We start from the raw sequence: 23,259 nt of genomic DNA on the forward strand, positions 1-23,259 counted from the left end.
AATCACAGGCAGAGTTAGACCACGTGTCATTTCACAAGAGCTGAGACCCTTAAAAAACGAAAACACATGAAAACAAAGGTTTTTTTTTCAAGGGTAAATCAAAACTGCATATTTATTGTCTTTTCCTCTCAAAAGCAATGCACATCATGCATTTTAAACCTTCAGAATATAAAACCGTCCCAACTCTCCCTCCAAAAAAAAAAAAAAGGAAAAATCCAGTTTCATACTGCCAGACTGGCAAACGCAAAGGACTGAATCTGAGCGAATCTGACAGAGTAACAAACCCAAAAAACATCTGTACACAACTGGGGCCTGGAATCTGAGCCTTGAACAAGTGCAAGGCTTGAACACGCACCAGCCATACTGCCCAATTTTTAAGGATTACGATGAGCAGCAAACAGTATAGAACCAAGCAGCATCTGGAGCCACAGTCAGGAATTCGTAAAGATGCATTTATTTGTGTCAAATTCAAGTTTTATCGCACTGTTTTAGGAAGGATGCACAGATATCGGAATTCTGGGTCGGTGTCCAGTATTTTTCACATACAGTCGTTGGGCGAAATACATTTTTACTGATTTTCTAACTGAAAATAAGTTAACACCTCTACAGGGAAGACACTTAAATACGTCACTTTTCTGCAAATGGTAACACTTTACTGTAGGCTACATAACACCCACACAAACCGTCATGACAACTGACAATGAAAATAGAAAGTAAAACAAAAGAGGAATAAACAACATGATATAAAAGAAAAGTGAAAGTAGTAATTTGAGATAAAAATAACAGAAAAAAATTTGTATAAAAAAAAACAAAATAAAAAAATTTAACAAAATGTACTCTGATCGTTTGTGACAAATAAACGAAAAAACAATTCAATAAAAAATAATAGCGGCACGAATTAAAGATTAAAGAGAGGATGAAGAATACAAAATAAAAGCTGGGGAGTAAAAGATCAACAAGCTGTAAAAAGGTACAAACTGCAAATAAATAAATAAATAAATAAAACACATACACGATGATAAGTAAAAAAAAAAAAACAAGCGAGGCTGAAAATCATTTGTAGGTTTTTAAATCAAATAAGATTTAATAAGCGTGCGGGCCCTTTAAAGGGTCAGAGTGACCCGGATGTTCCTCTATAAGAGCGCCGCTGCTGGAGCTGTTAGAGCTGCTGTTGCGGAGGTTTTCTCACAGGTTCCTCAGGTTCTCCGGCTTTTTCTACTCAAACTCGCCGCATGTCTGCAGGATGAACTACATGCCGGGCACCGCCAGCCTCATCGAGGACATCGACAGTGAGTTACACGCCTCCAGGGGCTTCTACTCCGGCCTGAAACCGTTGGACACCGGAGTAGCACTGTGGCTTCTCCTTAGAACTCTCCGTTCCACCTTAAATAATGCAGCAGCTGCATTCTGGCGCCTCCAGCTCCTCGCTGTAACCGCTGCGCTGTTTAAGGTGGAACGGAAAATTCGAATAAGAAGTTCTTTTGAAACTTTAGCTTCTTGCAGGAGCTGGAAAACGCCAGATTAGTCCTAAACTACACGCTGAAGACCGAGACAGCCCTGTTTGTGGACGTTTATGAGACCAAAATACACAATAATAACAATAATAACTCGAGCACATTTGAAAACTTCTTAATCTTAACGCTTTTTCCCCAACACAGTGAAACTTGCATGGCAGATGAAGGAATAAAATGAATTCTAATGTGCTATTTTATATATTTTGTAAGTAAATATGATCAACTGTAGCTGCATTTTGTGAAATGTGTTCTAATACAATTAATATTCAGGATGCCTGTTTTTAAAAATGAGCAGATTGGTTGGTACATAAAAAGATCATTAGAGTATATAATTTGCTGTGTTTTAATAACTTGGTCCTTGAAACGTTGACTAAAAGGTCTAAACCTGTCCAGTTTAAGACGTAAATCTATGTTTTTGTATGTAAAATATCAAATTATGATTCCAGATTTTAAGTGAAGGTGTGTAGGGTGACCGGAGCCGATCAGATCAATCATCGTGGATGATTTTTTTTTTTTTTTAATTAATTTATTTATTTTTTGCGAAGGTGCTTGTTATTCAGGCTTTGTTGTTTTTAGTGTATATAGTGTGGTCTATTTTGCTCAGTTTACCCTGTGAATGTGGTTTTGTGCAGTCGTTTTGTTGCCGAAATTGATTGATTGATTGATTGATTGATTGATTGATTGATTGATCGCCTGTAGACCACTGTTTAATATTACTTAGAAATTGTCCTTAAACAGGACCTCCACCAATTTCCCCAAATTTCTGCATAATGAAATGTTCCAGATGTAAACATAGCGGTTCAGAGCGGTTTGGTGTGAAACGCTCCGTTCTAGATAATCTCAGAGTCAGAACCGTTCCCAGTGGTGCTGATAGGAACCAGACGTCCCTCTAAAAGCTCCTACAGAAAGTTCCTACATGAACTGGTTCTGAATTCACTGCCTGATGACTGAGACGCTGTTTTATGAGAGTTTAGAGAACTTCAACTCCATTCATGGTGGAGGGAGACATGCAGGGCGCTGTGCGGCAAAATAGTCCCCAAAGAAAACTCATTATTCCAGATTTTCCACTGTTTTCCATCATCAGCATTCCATATAAGCTCAGAAGACTCGTGTAGGTTCTCTGGTGGTTCTGGATGGTTAATAAAGTGTCTATATCTGTGTTGTAGTCATGGCGACGCCTGGTTCCCATCACCACCACTGGAAAGACGTCTGAACCGTTTCACACCAAACCCTCTGAACGTCTCTGTAGAGTTATGTGAAGCAGTGAAACTCCTCTTTAGTATGAAATCATTTTTTCTCCTTTTTCCAGAAAAGCACCTGGTTCTGCTGAGAGATGGGAGAACGCTGATCGGGATCCTCAGAAGTATAGATCAGTTCGGTATGTAGGCTTGATATCGACTACATTGAGTTAAATTAATTCACTAAAGCTCAGCGTCTTAATGTTCAGTCATAACCTACAGTTGTGGCAAAAGTGAGGAAAATCTGGCCAAATTACATAAAGTGTATATGTATGTAAATCATGCATAAATCCACTTATTTAAAGTGGAACGAACAGCTGCAAAGTAAAGAATTCTGCAAATGATAAACCACATATTTGACTTTATTGATGATTGTAATCCATCCATCCACCCATCCATCCATTTTCTAAGCCGCTTCTCCGTCAGGGTCGCGGGGGGGTGCTGGAGCCTATCCCAGCAGTCTTCGGGCGGAAGGCAGGATACACCCTGGACAGGTCGCCAGTCCATCACAGGGCAGACAGACAGACACAGACAGTCACTCACACCTAGGGGTAATTTAGCACGTCCAATTGGCCTGACTGCATGTCTTTGGGCTGTGGGAGGAAACTGGAGAACCTGGAGGAACCCCACGCAGACACGGGGAGAACATGCAGACTCCACACAGAGAGGACCCCGGTCACCCGGTGTTTCACTTCAAACCAACAAAATGTCATTTGGCCAGGGTTGCCAAAACTTTTGCCTACAGCTGTTGGAGTCATTTTTCCGGGGATCACGATCCGGCGTGTAAAAATGACTCGTTTGTGATTCCTTCAGTGTTGATGTGGACGTGAAGGCGCACATTTCTAAGCTTCAGTGTTAAATGAACTGTTTAATAACACGCAGCTTTGTTTCTCAACCACAGCCAATTTAGTTTTGCATCAGACAGTGGAGCGAATCCATGTGGGTAAAAAATTCGGAGACATACCCCGAGGGATATTCGTCGTCAGAGGGGAAAACGTTGTCCTACTTGGAGAAGTTGTAAGTACAGACTTCCTTTGTTGTTCTTAAGACGTCTCCATGGAAACGAGACTAGTTGTAAGCACATCGCAATAAACCGACCCAGTCTGATGAGGAGCACGAGCCCTGTTTAGCATAATTGATCCAAGCTCCGCCCACACGTGCTTTCTGTCGTAGCTGCTTGCTGCTCAAGCTTTAGAGAATGGGTGAAATCCCATTCAGTGTAACGAGGAACTGTAGGGCTCTGAGTATCGTGGAGTTTTCGGGTTAAGATGTTACGCTGCTGAGCTGGACCCTGGAGTCAAAACTAGGCAGGCTGGAAACCAGTCGACAACATGCGGCTCTGCTGCGGCTCCACAGCTGAATCAGATCAGTAGGTAATAATAAAATAATCCTCCTCTACAGTAAAATAAAGCTCTGCTGACCCTTCAACACAGTTTAACAGTAAATGGTCTTAAACGCTGGAGTTAATGTAGAACTGCTGATTCACCCTTTAACCCTGAAGATCAGCGCAGACGGCTGGTCACCATAGCAACGCAGACTACAGTCTCGCCCAGCTAGTAGCTACGAAACGGCAAAGAGAGAGATTTAAGACGGACATCGATAATCTGGAGACGAATGGACTGATTGGTGTTTATAGTCAGTCCAGCTGGTTTCCTGAGACGTTTAACCTGCAGCGAGAAACTGAAACACTAAAGTCTCAAGGTTGAAGTCGTAAATGGTGTCGCAGTAACATTCTGGCACCTCCGACACCATTTAAGGTGGAACAGGAACATTTGGACAAGAAGCTGGCGAATGAGACACGACATCAGTCTCGTAAAAAGTCCAACATTAAGACATTTTACAAGAAACGGATCTACTTTTGAGGAAAGGTTTCCTGCTAGAGATGTGAGAAAAGCAGCTGTAGCTGAGCTGAAGCTGAAAGTAGAGCAAAGCAGGTCTGCGTTGTTTTGGGTGTTTTGTGTTTTTTTTTTTTTTTTTTTTTTTTTTTTTTTTTTTTTTTGCTTATATTAAATTTGTTAGTCTATACTAATACATTAGCACATACTGGGACAGATTTACAGCCAGGATGGTAAAATAGACATAAAATGTTGTGGCTGCCAAGGTGCTTTAGATTTTTGTCAAAAGGATTAAATAGATCTTCTTAACATTTGGGTTGTGACGTATGGTTTTTGTTGATTCACACAACATAAAAACTACACCTGATATATGAATTTATCACATTAGTCCGTTCTACAGTTTCTCATTAGACTGAATGAATAACCGACTCTAAATGTAGGTATTGTGATATAAACCGAGTCCGTTCTACAGTTTCTCATTAGACTGAATGAATAACCGACTCTAAATGTAGGTATTGTGATATAAACCGAGTCCGTTCTACAGTTTCTCATTAGACTGAATGAATAACCGACTCTAAATGTAGGTATTGTGATATAAACCGAGTCCGTTCTACAGTTTCTCATTAGACTGAATGAATAACCGACTCTAAATGTAGGTATTGTGATATAAACCGAGTCCGTTCTACAGTTTCTCATTAGACTGAATGAATAACCGACTCTAAATGTAGGTATTGTGATATAAACCGAGTCCGTTCTACAGTTTCTCATTAGACTGAATGAATAACCGACTCTAAATGTAGGTATTGTGATATAAACCGAGTCCGTTCTACAGTTTCTCATTAGACTGAATGAATAACCGACTCTAAATGTAGGTATTGTGATATAAACCGAGTCTGTTCTACAGTTTCTCATTAGGCTGAATGAATAACCGACTCTAAATGTAGGTATTGTGATATAAACCGAGTCTGTTCTACAGTTTCTCATTAGACTGAATGAATAACCGACTCTAAATGTAGGTATTGTGATATAAACCGAGTCCGTTCTACAGTTTCTCATTAGACTGAATGAATAACCGACTCTAAATGTAGGTATTGTGATATAAACCGAGTCCGTTCTACAGTTTCTCATTAGACTGAATGAATAACCGTCTCTAAATGTAGGTATTGTGATATAAACCGAGTCCGTTCTACAGTTTCTCATTAGGCTGAATGAATAACCGGCTCTAAATGTAGGTATTGTGATATAAACCGAGTCCGTTCTACAGTTTCTCATTAGGCTGAATGAATAACCGACTCTAAATGTAGGTATTGTGATATAAACCCAGTCCGTTCTACAGTTTCTCGTTAGGCTGAATGAAGAACCGACTCTAAATGTAGGTATTGTGATATAAACCCAGTCCGTTCTACAGTTTCTCGTTAGGCTGAATGAAGAACCGACTCTAAATGTAGGTATTGTGATATAAACCCAGTCCGTTCTACAGTTTCTCGTTAGGCTGAATGAAGAACCGACTCTAAATGTAGGTATTGTGATATAAACCCAGTCCGTTCTACAGTTTCTCGTTAGGCTGAATGAAGAACCGACTCTAAATGTAGGTATTGTGATATAAACCGAGTCCGTTCTACAGTTTCTCGTTAGGCTGAATGAAGAACCGACTCTAAATGTAGGTATTGTGATATAAACCGAGTCCGTTCTACAGTTTCTCGTTAGGCTGAATGAAGAACCGACTCTAAATGTAGGTATTGTGATATAAACCGAGTCCGTTCTACAGTTTCTCGTTAGACTGAATGAAGAACCGACTCTAAATGTAGGCATTGTGATATAAACCGAGTCCGTTCTACAGTTTCTCGTTAGACTGAATGAAGAACCGACTCTAAATGTAGGCATTGTGATATAAACCGAGTCCGTTCTACAGTTTCTCGTTAGACTGAATGAAGAACCGACTCTAAATGTAGGCATTGTGATATAAACCGAGTCCGTTCTACAGTTTCTCGTTAGGCTGAATGAAGAACCGACTCTAAATGTAGGCATTGTGATATAAACCGAGTCCGTTCTACAGTTTCTCGTTAGGCTGAATGAAGAACCGGCTCTAAATGTAGGCATTGTGATATAAACCGAGTCCGTTCTACAGTTTCTCGTTAGGCTGAATGAATAACCGGCTCTAAATGTAGGCATTGTGATATAAACCGAGTCCGTTCTACAGTTTCTCGTTAGACTGAATGAATAACCGACTCTAAATGTAGTTATTGTGATATAAACCGAGTCCGTTCTACAGTTTCTCGTTAGACTGAATGAATAACCGGCTCTAAATGTAGGTATTGTGATATAAACCGAGTCTGTTCTACAGTTTCTCGTTAGACTGAATGAATAACCGGCTCTAAATGTAGGTATTGTGATATAAACCGAGTCCGTTCTACAGTTTCTCGTTAGGCTGAATGAATAACCGGCTCTAAATGTAGGTATTGTGATATAAACCGAGTCCGTTCTACAGTTTCTCGTTAGGCTGAATGAATAACCGGCTCTAAATGTAGGTATTGTGATATAAACCGAGTCCGTTCTACAGTTTCTCGTTAGGCTGAATGAATAACCGGCTCTAAATGTAGGTATTGTGATATAAACCGAGTCCGTTCTACAGTTTCTCGTTAGGCTGAATGAATAACCGGCTCTAAATGTAGGTATTGTGATATAAACCGAGTCCGTTCTACAGTTTCTCGTTAGGCTGAATGAATAACCGGCTCTAAATGTAGGTATTGTGATATAAACCGAGTCCGTTCTACAGTTTCTCGTTAGGCTGAATGAATAACCGGCTCTAAATGTAGGTATTGTGATATAAACCGAGTCCGTTCTACAGTTTCTCGTTAGGCTGAATGAATAACCGGCTCTAAATGTAGGTATTGTGATATAAACCGAGTCCGTTCTACAGTTTCTCGTTAGGCTGAATGAATAACCGGCTCTAAATGTAGGTATTGTGATATAAACCGAGTCCGTTCTACAGTTTCTCGTTAGGCTGAATGAATAACCGGCTCTAAATGTAGGTATTGTGATATAAACCGAGTCCGTTCTACAGTTTCTCGTTAGGCTGAATGAATAACCGGCTCTAAATGTAGGTATTGTGATATAAACCGAGTCCGTTCTACAGTTTCTCGTTAGGCTGAATGAATAACCGGCTCTAAATGTAGGTATTGTGATATAAACCGAGTCCGTTCTACAGTTTCTCGTTAGGCTGAATGAATAACCGGCTCTAAATGTAGGTATTGTGATATAAACCGAGTCCGTTCTACAGTTTCTCGTTAGGCTGAATGAATAACCGGCTCTAAATGTAGGTATTGTGATATAAACCGAGTCCGTTCTACAGTTTCTCGTTAGGCTGAATGAAGAACCGGCTCTAAATGTAGGTATTGTGATATAAACCGAGTCCGTTCTACAGTTTCTCGTTAGGCTGAATGAAGAACCGACTCTAAATGTAGGTATTGTGATATAAACCGAGTCCGTTCTACAGTTTCTCGTTAGGCTGAATGAAGAACCGACTCTAAATGTAGGTATTGTGATATAAACCGAGTCCGTTCTACAGTTTCTCGTTAGGCTGAATGAAGAACCGACTCTAAATGTAGGTATTGTGATATAAACCGAGTCCGTTCTACAGTTTCTCGTTAGACTGAATGAAGAACCGACTCTAAATGTAGGTATTGTGATATAAACCGAGTCCGTTCTACAGTTTCTCGTTAGACTGAATGAAGAACCGACTCTAAATGTAGGTATTGTGATATAAACCGAGTCCGTTCTACAGTTTCTCGTTAGACTGAATGAAGAACCGACTCTAAATGTAGGCATTGTGATATAAACCGAGTCCGTTCTACAGTTTCTCGTTAGGCTGAATGAATAACCGGCTCTAAATGTAGGCATTGTGATATAAACCGAGTCCGTTCTACAGTTTCTCGTTAGGCTGAATGAATAACCGGCTCTAAATGTAGGCATTGTGATATAAACCGAGTCCGTTCTACAGTTTCTCGTTAGGCTGAATGAATAACCGGCTCTAAATGTAGGCATTGTGATATAAACCGAGTCCGTTCTACAGTTTCTCGTTAGGCTGAATGAATAACCGGCTCTAAATGTAGGTATTGTGATATAAACCGAGTCCGTTCTACAGTTTCTCGTTAGGCTGAATGAATAACCGGCTCTAAATGTAGGTATTGTGATATAAACCGAGTCCGTTCTACAGTTTCTCGTTAGGCTGAATGAATAACCGGCTCTAAATGTAGGTATTGTGATATAAACCGAGTCCGTTCTACAGTTTCTCGTTAGACTGAATGAATAACCGACTCTAAATGTAGTTATTGTGATATAAACCGAGTCCGTTCTACAGTTTCTCGTTAGACTGAATGAATAACCGGCTCTAAATGTAGGTATTGTGATATAAACCGAGTCCGTTCTACAGTTTCTCGTTAGACTGAATGAATAACCGACTCTAAATGTAGGTATTGTGATATAAACCGAGTCCGTTCTACAGTTTCTCGTTAGGCTGAATGAATAACCGGCTCTAAATGTAGGTATTGTGATATAAACCGAGTCCGTTCTACAGTTTCTCGTTAGGCTGAATGAATAACCGGCTCTAAATGTAGGTATTGTGATATAAACCGAGTCCGTTCTACAGTTTCTCGTTAGGCTGAATGAATAACCGGCTCTAAATGTAGGTATTGTGATATAAACCGAGTCCGTTCTACAGTTTCTCGTTAGGCTGAATGAATAACCGGCTCTAAATGTAGGTATTGTGATATAAACCGAGTCCGTTCTACAGTTTCTCGTTAGGCTGAATGAATAACCGGCTCTAAATGTAGGTATTGTGATATAAACCGAGTCCGTTCTACAGTTTCTCGTTAGGCTGAATGAATAACCGGCTCTAAATGTAGGTATTGTGATATAAACCGAGTCCGTTCTACAGTTTCTCGTTAGGCTGAATGAATAACCGGCTCTAAATGTAGGTATTGTGATATAAACCGAGTCCGTTCTACAGTTTCTCGTTAGGCTGAATGAATAACCGGCTCTAAATGTAGGTATTGTGATATAAACCGAGTCCGTTCTACAGTTTCTCGTTAGACTGAATGAATAACCGACTCTAAATGTAGGTATTGTGATATAAACCGAGTCTGTTCTACAGTTTCTCGTTAGGCTGAATGAATAACCGGCTCTAAATGTAGGTATTGTGATATAAACCGAGTCTGTTCTACAGTTTCTCATTAGGCTGAATGAATAACCGGCTCTAAATGTAGGTATTGTGATATAAACCGAGTCTGTTCTACAGTTTCTCATTAGGCTGAATGAATAACCGGCTCTAAATGTAGGTATTGTGATATAAACCGAGTCCGTTCTACAGTTTCTCGTTAGGCTGAATGAATAACCGACTCTAAATGTAGGTATTGTGATATAAACCGAGTCCGTTCTACAGTTTCTCGTTAGACTGAATGAATAACCGACTCTAAATGTAGGTATTGTGATATAAACCGAGTCTGTTCTACAGTTTCTCATTAGGCTGAATGAATAACCGGCTCTAAATGTAGGTATTGTGATATAAACCGAGTCCGTTCTACAGTTTCTCATTAGGCTGAATGAATAACCGGCTCTAAATGTAGGTATTGTGATATAAACCGAGTCCGTTCTACAGTTTCTCGTTAGGCTGAATGAATAACCGACTCTAAATGTAGGTATTGTGATATAAACCGAGTCCGTTCTACAGTTTCTCGTTAGGCTGAATGAATAACCGACTCTAAATGTAGGTATTGTGATATAAACCGAGTCCGTTCTACAGTTTCTCATTAGACTGAATGAATAACCGACTCTAAATGTAGGTATTGTGATATAAACCGAGTCTGTTCTACAGTTTCTCATTAGGCTGAATGAATAACCGACTCTAAATGTAGGTATTGTGATATAAACCGAGTCCGTTCTACAGTTTCTCATTAGGCTGAATGAATAACCGACTCTAAATGTAGGTATTGTGATATAAACCGAGTCCGTTCTACAGTTTCTCATTAGACTGAATGAATAACCGGCTCTAAATGTAGGTATTGTGATATAAACCGAGTCCGTTCTACAGTTTCTCGTTAGGCTGAATGAATAACCGACTCTAAATGTAGGTATTGTGATATAAACCGAGTCCGTTCTACAGTTTCTCGTTAGACTGAATGAATAACCGACTCTAAATGTAGGTATTGTGATATAAACCGAGTCCGTTCTACAGTTTCTCGTTAGGCTGAATGAATAACCGGCTCTAAATGTAGGTATTGTGATATAAACCGAGTCCGTTCTACAGTTTCTCGTTAGACTGAATGAATAACCGACTCTAAATGTAGGTATTGTGATATAAACCGAGTCTGTTCTACAGTTTCTCGTTAGGCTGAATGAATAACCGGCTCTAAATGTAGGTATTGTGATATAAACCGAGTCTGTTCTACAGTTTCTCATTAGGCTGAATGAATAACCGGCTCTAAATGTAGGTATTGTGATATAAACCGAGTCTGTTCTACAGTTTCTCATTAGGCTGAATGAATAACCGGCTCTAAATGTAGGTATTGTGATATAAACCGAGTCCGTTCTACAGTTTCTCGTTAGGCTGAATGAATAACCGACTCTAAATGTAGGTATTGTGATATAAACCGAGTCCGTTCTACAGTTTCTCGTTAGACTGAATGAATAACCGACTCTAAATGTAGGTATTGTGATATAAACCGAGTCTGTTCTACAGTTTCTCATTAGGCTGAATGAATAACCGGCTCTAAATGTAGGTATTGTGATATAAACCGAGTCCGTTCTACAGTTTCTCATTAGGCTGAATGAATAACCGGCTCTAAATGTAGGTATTGTGATATAAACCGAGTCCGTTCTACAGTTTCTCGTTAGGCTGAATGAATAACCGACTCTAAATGTAGGTATAGTGATATAAACCGAGTCCGTTCTACAGTTTCTCGTTAGGCTGAATGAATAACCGACTCTAAATGTAGGTATTGTGATATAAACCGAGTCCGTTCTACAGTTTCTCATTAGACTGAATGAATAACCGACTCTAAATGTAGGTATTGTGATATAAACCGAGTCTGTTCTACAGTTTCTCATTAGGCTGAATGAATAACCGACTCTAAATGTAGGTATTGTGATATAAACCGAGTCCGTTCTACAGTTTCTCATTAGGCTGAATGAATAACCGACTCTAAATGTAGGTATTGTGATATAAACCGAGTCCGTTCTACAGTTTCTCATTAGACTGAATGAATAACCGGCTCTAAATGTAGGTATTGTGATATAAACCGAGTCCGTTCTACAGTTTCTCGTTAGGCTGAATGAATAACCGACTCTAAATGTACAGTGCATCCGGAAAGTATTCACAGCGCTTCACTTTTTCCACATTTTGTTTTGTTACAGCCTTATTCCAAATTGAATTAAATTAATCTTTTTCCTCTAAATTCTACACAAAATACCCCATTGTGACCATGTGAAAAACGTTTTCTCGAGAGTTTTGAAAATTTATTAAAATTAAAAAACAAAGAAATCATATTTACATAAGTATTCACAGCCTTTGCTTAATACTTTGTAGAACCACCTTTGGCAGCAACTACAGCCTCAAGTCTTTTTGAATATGATGCCACAAGCTTGGCACACCTATCTTTAGGCAGTTTTGCCCATTCTTCTTTGCAGTACCTCTGAAGCTCCATCAGGTTGGATGGGAGACGTCTGTGCACAGCCATTTTCAGATCTCTCCAGAGATGTTCAATCGGATTCAAGTCTGGGCTCTGGCTGGGCCACTCCAGGACATTCACAGAGTGGTCCTGAAGCCACTGCTTTGAGATCTTGGCTGTGTGCTTCGGATCGTTGTCCTGCTGAAAAATGAACCGTCGCCCCAGTCTGAGGTCAAGAGCGCTCTGGAGCAGGTTTTTATCCAGGATGTCTCTGTACATTGCGGCATTCATCTTTCCCTCTATCCTGACTAGTCTGCCAGTTCCTGCTGCTGAGAAACATCCCCATAGCATGATGCTGCCACCACCATGCTTGACTGTAGGGATGGTATTGGCCTCGTGATGAGCAGTGCCTGGTTTCCTCCAAACATGACGCCTGGCATTCACACCAAAGAGTTCAATCTTTGTCTCATCAGACCAGAGAATTTTGTTTCTCATGGTCTGAGAGTCCTTCAGGTGCCTTTTTGCAAATTCCAGACGGGCTGCCTTGTGCCTTTTACTAAGGAGTGGCTTTCGCCTGGCCACTCTGCCATACAGGCCTGATTGGTGGATTGCTGCAGAGATGGTTGTCCTTCTGCAAGGTTCTCCTCTCTCCACGGAGGAACGCTGGAGCTCTGACAGAGTGATCATTGGGTTCTTGGTCACCTCCCTGACCAAGGCCCTTCTCCCCCGATCGCTCAATTTAGACGGCCGGCCAGCTCTAGGAAGAGTCCTGGTGGTTCCGAACTTCTTCCATTTACGAATGATGGAGGCCACTGTGCTCATTGGGACCTTCAACGCAGCAGTAATTTTTCTGTATCCTTCCCCAGATTTGTGCCTCGAGACAATTTTGTCTCGGAGGTCTACAGACAATTCCTTTGACTTCATGCTTGGTGTTTGCGCTCTGACATGCAGTCAACTGTGGGACCTTATATAGACAGGTGTGTGCCTTTCCAAATCATGTCCAATCAACCACAGGTGGACTCCATTTAAGCTGTAGAAACATCTCAAGGATGATCAGTGGAAACAGGATGCACCTGAGCTCAATTTTGAGCTTCATGGCAAAGGCTGTGAATACTTATGTAAATATGATTTCTTTGTTTTTTAATTTTAATACATTTTCAAAACTCTCGAGAAAACTTTTTTCACATGGTCACAATGGGGTATTTTGTGTAGAATTTTGAGGAAAAAGATTAATATAATTAAATTTGGAATAAGGCTGTAACAAAACAAAATGTGGAAAAAGTGAAGCGCTGTGAATACTTTCCGGATGCACTGTAGGTATTGTGATATAAACCGAGTCCGTTCTACAGTTTCTCATTAGGCTGAATGAATAATCGGCTCTAAATGTAGGTATTGTGATATAAACCCAGTCCGTTCTACAGTTTCTCATTAGGCTGAATGAATAACCGACTCTAAATGTAGGTATTGTGATATAAACCGAGTCCGTTCTACAGTTTCTCATTAGACTGAATGAATAACCGACTCTAAATGTAGGTATTGTGATATAAACCGAGTCTGTTCTACAGTTTCTCATTAGACTGAATGAATAACCGACTCTAAATGTAGGTATTGTGATATAAACCGAGTCCGTTCTACAGTTTCTCATTAGGCTGAATGAATAACCGACTCTAAATGTAGGTATTGTGATATAAACCGAGTCCGTTCTACAGTTTCTCATTAGACTGAATGAATAACCGACTCTAAATGTAGGTATTGTGATATAAACCGAGTCCGTTCTACAGTTTCTCATTAGGCTGAATGAATAACCGACTCTAAATGTAGGTATTGTGATATAAACCGAGTCTGTTCTACAGTTTCTCATTAGGCTGAATGAATAACCGACTCTAAATGTAGGTATTGTGATATAAACCGAGTCCGTTCTACAGTTTCTCATTAGACTGAATGAATAACCGACTCTAAATGTAGGTATTGTGATATAAACCGAGTCTGTTCTACAGTTTCTCATTAGACTGAATGAATAACCAACTCTAAATGTAGGTATTGTGATATAAACAGAGTCCGTTCTACAGTTTCTCATTAGGCTGAATGAATAACCGACTCTAAATGTAGGTATTGTGATATAAACCGAGTCCGTTCTACAGTTTCTCATTAGGCTGAATGAATAACCGACTCTAAATGTAGGTATTGTGATATAAACCGAGTCCGTTCTACAGTTTCTCATTAGGCTGAATGAATAACCGACTCTAAATGTAGGTATTGTGATATAAACCGAGTCCGTTCTACAGTTTCTCATTAGACTGAATGAATAACCGGCTCTAAATGTAGGTATTGTGATATAAACCGAGTCCGTTCTACAGTTTCTCATTAGGCTGAATGAATAACCGGCTCTAAATGTAGGTATTGTGATATAAACCGAGTCCGTTCTACAGTTTCTCATTAGGCTGAATGAATAACCGACTCTAAATGTAGGTATTGTGATATAAACCGAGTCCGTTCTACAGTTTCTCATTAGGCTGAATGAATAACCGACTCTAAATGTAGGTATTGTGATATAAACCGAGTCCGTTCTACAGTTTCTCATTAGGCTGATTGATTTAACTCCTGGTGGGTTCTTCTCTCTCTGTAGGACCTCGACAAAGAATGTGACCAGATCCTCCAGAGAGTGTCCATCGAGGAGATTCTGCAGGAGCAGCGGGTGGAGCAGCAGGCCAAGCAGGAGTCCGAGAAGAGGAAGCTGCAGGCAGTGAAGGAGCGAGGCCTGTCCATCCCCAAAGCCGACACTCTGGATGATTTCTGAAACGTCTCTAGGTTTAATGTTTTGGTTTGTGTTCAGTTTTAGTGTTTGTTTGTTACAGGTGGCCGTGATGACCGTCGCAGAAGATTGTGATTATGACTCTTTGTTTTATGTGAATCACGTGCGACGTGGCGATTCCTCCCCATCTTTTACTCCCCCACCCCGCCCTCCCGTGGCTGGTGAGGTCATGTGGAAAAGGATGGACCAAATGGAAGCACCTGGCCTGCTGGCTTTTAGTTTGAACTTTGAGAATAACGGAACCTTAAACTCGGTGTTTGCGTTCTCCGTGTGACGTTATGTTGTCGTTTGTGTTGGGATGAGTTCACGCTACACAACACTGAAGATATTTTTGTTCTATTAAACCTATTTTGTACTGAGCTCCTCGTTTCTCTGCTCACTGTCCACTTCATCAGCTCCACTGACCGTATAGCTGCACTCTGTAGTTCTACAGTTACAGACTGTAGTCCATCTGTTTCTCTGATACTCTGTGACCCTGTTCTTCAGTGGTCAGGACCCCCATGGACCCTCACAGAGCAGGTACTGTTTGGGTGGTGGGTCATTCTCAGCACTGCAGTCACACTGACGTGGTGGTGGTGTGTTAGTGTGTGTTGCGCTGGGCTGAGTAGATCAGACACAGCAGTGCTGCTGGAGAGGCAGAGCTTCCCTTGAAAGGGGAATTCCACCCATTTTTCTAAAATTCTATGCCTAATTAAACAGTTAGTATGTAAACAGAGCCGTTCTGAGCGCTTTGGTGTGAAACTCTCTGTTCTAGATAAACTTACTGAGTCAGAACTGTTCACAGTGGTGGCGATAGGAACCAGACGTCCCAGCCTTTTTTTTTATCTAAGCATGGTGGAGAGGTGCATATGAGACAAAATAGTCCCCGAAGAGAACGTATTATTTCAGGTTTTCCATAATTTTCCATCATCAACATTCCCGATAAGCTCAGAAGACTCGTGTAGGTTCTCTGGTGGTTCTGGATGGTAAATAAAAAGCACGCCCCAAGCCTGTCTGTGCAGGTTTCTGAGCCTCTTTAAACCTGGTGTACCCTGAGAAATGCTGATGTTTGAAGTTTTGGAAGTTATTGATGATCATTGGTTTTGTGTAATTCCCTCTTGCACCACATGGTGTCGCCAAATACTGCCGCAAAGAGTGGGCCGAAGGATCAGACCATGTTTCAGTTAGAAAGAAATGTGTTATCATGGCCAAATCACGCCAGAGTTTCCCTAAAACTGTCCCATTTCAAATGGATTGTTGTTTTTATTACTTGGCTCAGACACAAAGTGGCTCTGGGCGACGGTCAAAAGACTCCTAAAAGTCTCTGCAATAGCTGTACACAAGACTTCCGGTGGTGGGTTGCTGATAAAAATCACCACTGAGTCTTCAGAGGAAGCAGAATCGTTATCTGTTCCAGTGAGCTGCAGAGGTTTTATTGGTCAGTGAAGACATGTAGAACAACAAAAGGGCTGCTTGCTGAGAACTGAACCGATGATTAATAGGTTTACGAGAAGTCGGTGGGGCCTTTTTTGTGCGCCAGTGAACGTCCACATGCTTCCTGTGCACAGGTGGGCCCGCATTTGTCCATATCCCCCCTCTGAGGATTTAAGATGAATCCAGTCACACCCTGTCTTGGTATGAAGCCTTGAATTTTAACCCTATAGTTCACCACAATATGACATGATTGAGAAGGCTTTTAACAGGGTGGTGTCGGTATATCACCAACAAAGTTCACATTCTGGATAAAAGGCCAATAAAATCCACCAAAATCAGGAGAATAGTAAACTCATTATGCTGTGCTTGAATAAGCACCACTTTCGTCTTATCTTCGACCATAACAAGTGAAAAAGTTTCGCAGAATGGATCTTTCATTGGATATAGCGCGAACTAGAATAGTTTAGTACTATTTTATAACCTTTCTAGTGCACTACATAGGTAGGCGTAAGGGGAAGCCATTTGGGACACAGCCGCATGCTTGCCGGCGCTAGCAAAACTAGCGCTAAAGCTAATTGAACACGGGCTGAATCGCAAATGGCTCCTGGCTCCCTATGTAGTGCACTAGACGAATCATGAAACTACCATTTCTACACTCAAATAGTGCAGTATATGTTCCACCAGGAGTCGAGTGGATCCAAAGTTGCTTTCTATTAGGTATATAATACACCATTCGGACGCAGAAGTCGTTATTCCGTGACCTACATAGTGCACTACGTAGGGAGTAAGAAGCTAATTGGGACTCGCCCAAGGTGAATGAGCGGAAACAGCAGAACCGGTGCTAGCAAAGCTGACAAAACTATCAAAACAAACGAATAAGTAACACAAGCAGTGGGTCTAAGGCTAATAGCGCAGTAAACGGGGCGCTTTTGGACGTAGAAAACATCCGAGCTTTAGCTTAAAGCTACAGCGATGCTAAAGCTATCCCAGTACTGAATGGGGGAGAAGGCGAAATGCTAACCAGCTAACTTAGCTCTAAAACAAAAAGTGGTTAAAATAAAAATAAATAAATAACTAAATAAAAAAGCTGAGCGGCGCCAGCAAAGCAAAGCTATAGTTACACTGAGAGGTTCTTCAACGGTTCTTTAGTAAAGGCAGTAGTTCTAGAGTCATACGTTCTCTAAAGGACCGTTTATATGGTGAAATGGTTCTGTGGGCTGGTGTTGAACGCGCTGCATAAGGTTACATATAGAACCTTTTTGAAAACGGATCTATATAGAACCAAAAAAGGGTTCTGCCATTGTTAGTATGTCATGGTTAGAACGATAGAGCAAACATTTTTCGTGCTATATGGAACCATTTTCAAAAAACTTCAATACTCTTCATCCAGCGGTTCTGTGTAGAATCCTTGCTTTTACTAAATAGCCCCCTTTTAAAAGGGGAACTCCTTCAATTTTCCAAAAAACGTTATATAATTAAATGGCCGAGATGTAACTAAAGTCGTTCTGAGCGGTTCGGTGTGAAGCGCTCCGTTCTAGATAAACTGACCGAGTCAGAACCGTTCCCAGTGGTGGTGATAGGAACCAGACGTCCCTCTAAAAGCTCCTACAGAAAGTTCCTACATGAACTGGTTCTGAATTCACTGCCTGATGACTGAGACGCTGTTTTATGAGAGTTTAGAGAACTTCAACTCCATTCATGGTGGAGGGAGACATGCAGGGCGCTGTGCGGCAAAATAGTCCCCAAAGAAAACGGATTTGTCCCAAATACACTTTTACCATCTTCAGCATTTACTTACAGACAGAGAGATGGAGACGAGGACTGAATCTGAATCTCAGACTACATCACAGTTTATTCTGTCCATCTGCACATCTGGACACCTTACAGTACATACTGCACTTTCTCTAACCCCTACCATCCACCCACCCACCCATCCATCCATCCATCCATCCATCCATCCATCCATCTATCTAACTGTCTGTCTATCTATCTATCTATCTATCTATCTATCTATCTATCTATCTATCTGTCTGTCTGTCTGTCTGTCTGTCTGTCTGTCCGTCCGTCCATCTGTCTGTTTATCTATATATCCATCCGTCTGTCTGTCTGTCTGTTTATGTATTCGTCCATCTATCTATCTATCTATCTATCTATCTATCTATCTATCTATCTATCTGTCTGTCTGGCTGTCTATGTATGTATCTGTCTGTCTGTCTATCTATCTGTCTGTCTGTCTATCTGTCTGTCTGTCCGTCCATCTGTCTGTCTATCTATCTGTCTGTCTGTCTATCTATCTATCTATCTATCTATCTGTCTGTCTGTCTGTCTGTCTATGTATGTATCTGTCTGTCTGTCTGTCTGTCTGTGTATGTATCTGTCTGTCTGTCTGTCTCGAAGACTGAATTATTCAGAAATTTTGAAGAATCGGTGGCCTTCCCCTTTAAGTGTGTGTGTGTGTTGTAGCAGAGACGCTATCGCGGCCACGCCCCCTCCCCCTCCCCTTCCAGCCGCTGGAGGGCGGAGATATAGCGGGTCTGAATCAATGCGGAGAACATGGCAACCCTGCGCCCGCTGTAGGCCCGCGCACCGCCGGCTGGCCGCGTTTTATCGCCTTTATTTCATGTTCGGATCTTTGTGACACTTTTGTTCGGACGCTGGATCGGGAGCTGCGGGGAATGCCGCACGGGAACCGGGCCAGGAAGAAGAAAAAAAAGTGCGAGTGACAAAAAAAAAATCAGAATTAAAAAAAATATATAGAAGAAGCGGCGCGTCGGTGAGCGAGCTCGGAGGCGCCGCCGGGAGAGGGAGCACGCCTGCAGCCGGGGGGCAGCGCACAGAGCCCGGTCAGCCAAGCTGGGATCCACCGCGGGGCCGGAGCTCCTTCAAACCTTCAGTCTCTTCATCCTCTTTCTTTCTGGCATGCATCATCACCACCCTCCTCTTCCTCCTCCTCCTCCTCCTCCTCACCACCACCACCACCACCATCATCATCATCATCATCAGAGGATGTAAAGCTCGGCCTTCCCCCCCTCCACTCCCCCAACGCACAAATCCTACAGCACATTTCTCCTTTAATGGGACCTTTTTTTTTTTTTTAATATTTATTTTTCTCTCGCTGCGTTTTGGCGATGCGACCCGTGCGCTGTCACTCCGTCTGTGCGCAACAAACTGCCTGGCACACGCAGACATGCGTGCGTAAAATGCGCTGCCTTTGATTTTATTCGGAGGGAGAAGAAGAAGGGAAAGTAGGGAAAATAGCAGAATTGGGCTGGGAGGAGCCTCTTGAAGACTTCCCCCCCCCTCTCTTTCTTTCTTTCTTTCTTTCTTTCTTTCTTTCTTTTTTTTTTTGCCTTCCACGGGCAAAAATATCGGAGTGGATTCTTTAATGGAGCTGGAGAATATCGTAGCTAACACGGTACTCCTGAAAGCAAGAGAGGGTAAGTGGTGCTCATTATTTATTTATTTATTAATTTTAAAAAAATTATTTAATTCTATTTCCCCAATTTCGGACCCAAAAGAGGAGCTGCACCTCCTGTGACGATGATGTAATCTCACTTCTCTCAAACACCGACGAGCAGATGGTGCTTTAGCGGTGAATGAAGGGAGGACTTTTATTTTATTATTTATTTTATTTGATTTTATTTTTCTTAACCCTGTTGTTTGTACCCCCCGCCCCCTCCTCCCCGAAGCTGCTAACGTTTTGACAGCCCGAGGCTGAAGTTGGCCAGCCCTCTTCTTCTTGTTTTCGAATTTTCCCGTTCCACCTTAAATGGTGCAGCAGTTCCATTCTGGCGCCTGAGGCGTTATAATGACCGCCGCGCCGTTTAAGGTGGAACGGGAAGATTCGAAAGGAGACGCTGGCGAATGAGAGCCGTGCTGCTCAAAAACCCCAAACGAAGCCGCGAGCCTCCTACATCCGTTCAGTGTTCTCCGAATAAAAGCCGTAGCGGGAGTGAAAAAGGCCAAACGCGGGTCTAGGAGCGTTTTGGGGGCCCAGACCCGTGAGCTAAGCTGCTGTTTGGGCCAGATATGGCCTTTTGTGTTTTGGAGGGACGTGAGCTGTGAGCCTTATAGGCTGAGATGAATCGCCGTGACACGACACGGAGCTCGTTTCGAGCGAAAAAAAACAAATAAAGGTGATTATGTTGTGGGAAAAACGCTTCTCGTCGACACCACTTAAGCCACACTGACCGCTGCTTCCTCCCCCGGTGCCCTCACACACACTGCAAGGCCCTGGTCTCTACACCGGCTCTAGTTTCTGTTCGTTATTGGGCAACACGCGGCTTTATCTGCCCCTCTTGACGTCCAGGCTAAGGACAGCCAAACAAGCTGGGAGTGGAGGCCTGAAGGCTGCAGTGAATGGCGAGATAAGCCGGGCGTTGTAGGCCAAACTGACACCGAGGAGGAGGACAGACAGACGTTAGATACAGGGATTTAAAGGGGAAGTCCACCAATTTTCCCCCAAATCCCTGCACTATTAACTGGTTAGAACGTAAACAGTCCTTCAGGGCGGTCTGGTGTGAAACTCCCCGCTCTAAAGAAGCTTCGAGTCAGAGCTGCTCACAGTGGTGGTGATGGGAACCAGACGTCCCCCTCTAAAAGCTCCTCGCAGAAGGTGCTTAGGTGACATGACGTGGTTATGAATTCACCGCCTGCTTGTTTTATGAGAGTTTCGAGGTGAAGGTTTGGCCCGAACTATATATTTAAAAAGCCGCTCTGGCGTTTTGAGGCCATGGAGTCCCAAAGCTGACCTTGTTTTTTTGTTTTTTTTCTTCTCCCAGATGTGACACCTGTTCGCATTAGCAGCAGAGCAGAAACACCAGAACACGCGTGTGGTGGTTTTGGATAGTAAGTAAAAGAGCGGCCTTTTGAGAGGTGTGCGTCGCGAGCCCTGCTGCCGAGGTCGCAGGTTTCTCTGCCCCGAACCGTTCGGCTCCAAACCACTCTGACTTTAAATTACTCTCATTCTGAAAAGGTGGTGGCGACTCCAGCTTGCACGACGGGCTTATTTGCCGTCTTTCTGTTGGAGCGTCATAGAAACGGCGTCCTGTTTTGAGGTAGGGGGTGGGCAGTGTGACTCTATAAATTTGGTCACGTTTTTTTCCCCCCAGGGAATAAAATGGCTCACAAAACAGATTTAGACCGGTTTATAGACTGCAAGCGACAACCAGTGAGTAACTGTAGTCACACATACTGGCTGGCGGGACGGTATCAGCTAATTCTATTCATTTGCTATTTACCAGATGCTTTACCTTAACTGTCCTCAGCCTGGTAAACACGTGCATCTTCACGAGCCGAGATACCGTGGTGGTGGTGGTGTGTGTGGGGGGGGTATCGTGGTGATTTGCCATATTGTTCTAGGCGGTCGTGTCGTGGAGAGGAAGCAAGAAAAGGAAGAGATACTTGTGCTCGTCACTATTACGGGGCTTTGTTTGAGGTCAGTGAGTAAGAATTTGGTTCCTTTTGATAAAGGCAGCCGTGGGAAAGGGAGTCCCCTGAGTGAAGCGGAGATGTTTTAAGCCAGCCGGACCCTGAATTACATCGATTTTCCCGTCTCAAGTGAGAATGGTGGATGGATGTTGGTTTGTGGCTGCCCCGCCGCTTAAGTCGCCGTTTTAGGGCGGTTAGCGGTTTACGTGAAAGTCTTGGCGTGGATGTTTTACATGGAATGCAGGCTTGACGATACAAGGCCGTCATATGCAAATAAGGCCGTTATATGCAAACGAGCCCTCTACCCAATCGCGGTTGCTTTTACCGTCAGCTGTGAGCATCCGGACTTGGGGGTGGGCGATACGGCGAAGATACGTTACCGTGTATTCACACAATCTGTATCCCGGTGTTTATTTCCTGAGGTTTAATAAATTGGAACTGAGGTTGATTCAGTATTTGCCAAACAAACGGGACTAATTATGCTGTTTTTGTGCTGGAGCGGTGCCGGCGTTATCCGCGATATGCTTAGAAAAGCGTGTTGGGAAGAAATTTGTCACAATAATGAAGTATCGTCAAATTGCCCGCCCCTATCCTGACCAGGGGGTCAGGTGTCCCAATTCTTGTTGAGATAGAGGGGTAGGGCGAAGTGTTGGGGCTACATGGGGCTGAACAAGCGACCAAAGAACCCCACAAATGTGAGAATTGTGATAACCATCGTATTATCTTAGTAGTTTCTCCATTTAAGGTGGACCGGGAAAATTCGAGCAAGAATCTGGAGAATCTGGAGAGTCCTCTGCTGTCCCTGCAGACGGGCAGGGTCGCCTACAGAGCGGCGCTAGTAGCTGTTAATGAAGAGATGCTCTTTTATTAGAGGGTCTCATTTCAGAGGGAAGATCTCAACCACTACCGCAGTGGTAACCCAAGTGGTCAGGGTGACAGTCGAAAACAAGGAGTAGGGATAAAACGAAGAAATGGGACTGGGCCAGTACCTCTGAATCATCGAGGTGCGCCCAGCAAATCTAATATATTTTTGATGGTGTCACGTTGTTGATCTACCAGTGCTCCCTTAAATATCCTGAAAGCTGTGTAGCAGCGTAATCGCGATACTGTAATCCGCCAGTATCGTCCAGCCCTGCTGGAAAGAGCAAGCGAATTTCCCTTTCCCCCTCTCTCTGCTGCTCCGGATTCAATTATGTCATTGTTCACGTCGCATTACAAAATATGGAGTCAGTGAACCTTTTCAGACGCTTCCCCTAACACCCCCCCACCCCCACCCCCCACGCGCCTTTCGGTTGCGATTCATTACCCAGGATCCCTGTGGGCCGCAGACACAGCTCTGTACATTCAGTTCCC

General features: G+C 42.6%; 2 protein-coding genes across 3 annotated transcripts in view; both read left to right on the top strand.

Annotated features, from left to right (window-relative positions):
- Nucleotides 1–1,128: 1,128 nt before the first annotated feature.
- Nucleotides 1,129–15,423, top strand: lsm1 (LSM1, U6 small nuclear RNA associated). Its single transcript, XM_017687740.2, has 4 exons — nt 1,129–1,289; nt 2,824–2,892; nt 3,654–3,769; nt 14,878–15,423. Exons 1-4 carry the CDS (start codon nt 1,244–1,246, stop codon nt 15,046–15,048), a joined length of 402 nt encoding a protein of 133 aa, XP_017543229.1. The 5' UTR covers nt 1,129–1,243; the 3' UTR covers nt 15,049–15,423.
- Nucleotides 15,424–19,031: 3,608 nt separating this feature from the next.
- grk5l (G protein-coupled receptor kinase 5 like) overlaps nt 19,032–23,259 on the top strand; it is a 119,159-nt gene continuing 114,931 nt past the window's right edge. For both annotated transcript variants that reach the window (XM_037535983.1, XM_037535982.1), the window contains exon 1: nt 19,032–19,913. In XM_037535983.1, the coding sequence (XP_037391880.1) occupies nt 19,862–19,913 (52 nt within the window). In that variant the 5' untranslated portion in view covers nt 19,032–19,861. The remainder of the gene's footprint in view (nt 19,914–23,259) is intronic.

Source organism: Pygocentrus nattereri, chromosome 29 (genome assembly GCF_015220715.1).
Source record: "Pygocentrus nattereri isolate fPygNat1 chromosome 29, fPygNat1.pri, whole genome shotgun sequence".
In the NCBI taxonomy this organism is placed as follows: Eukaryota; Metazoa; Chordata; class Actinopteri; order Characiformes; family Serrasalmidae; genus Pygocentrus; species Pygocentrus nattereri.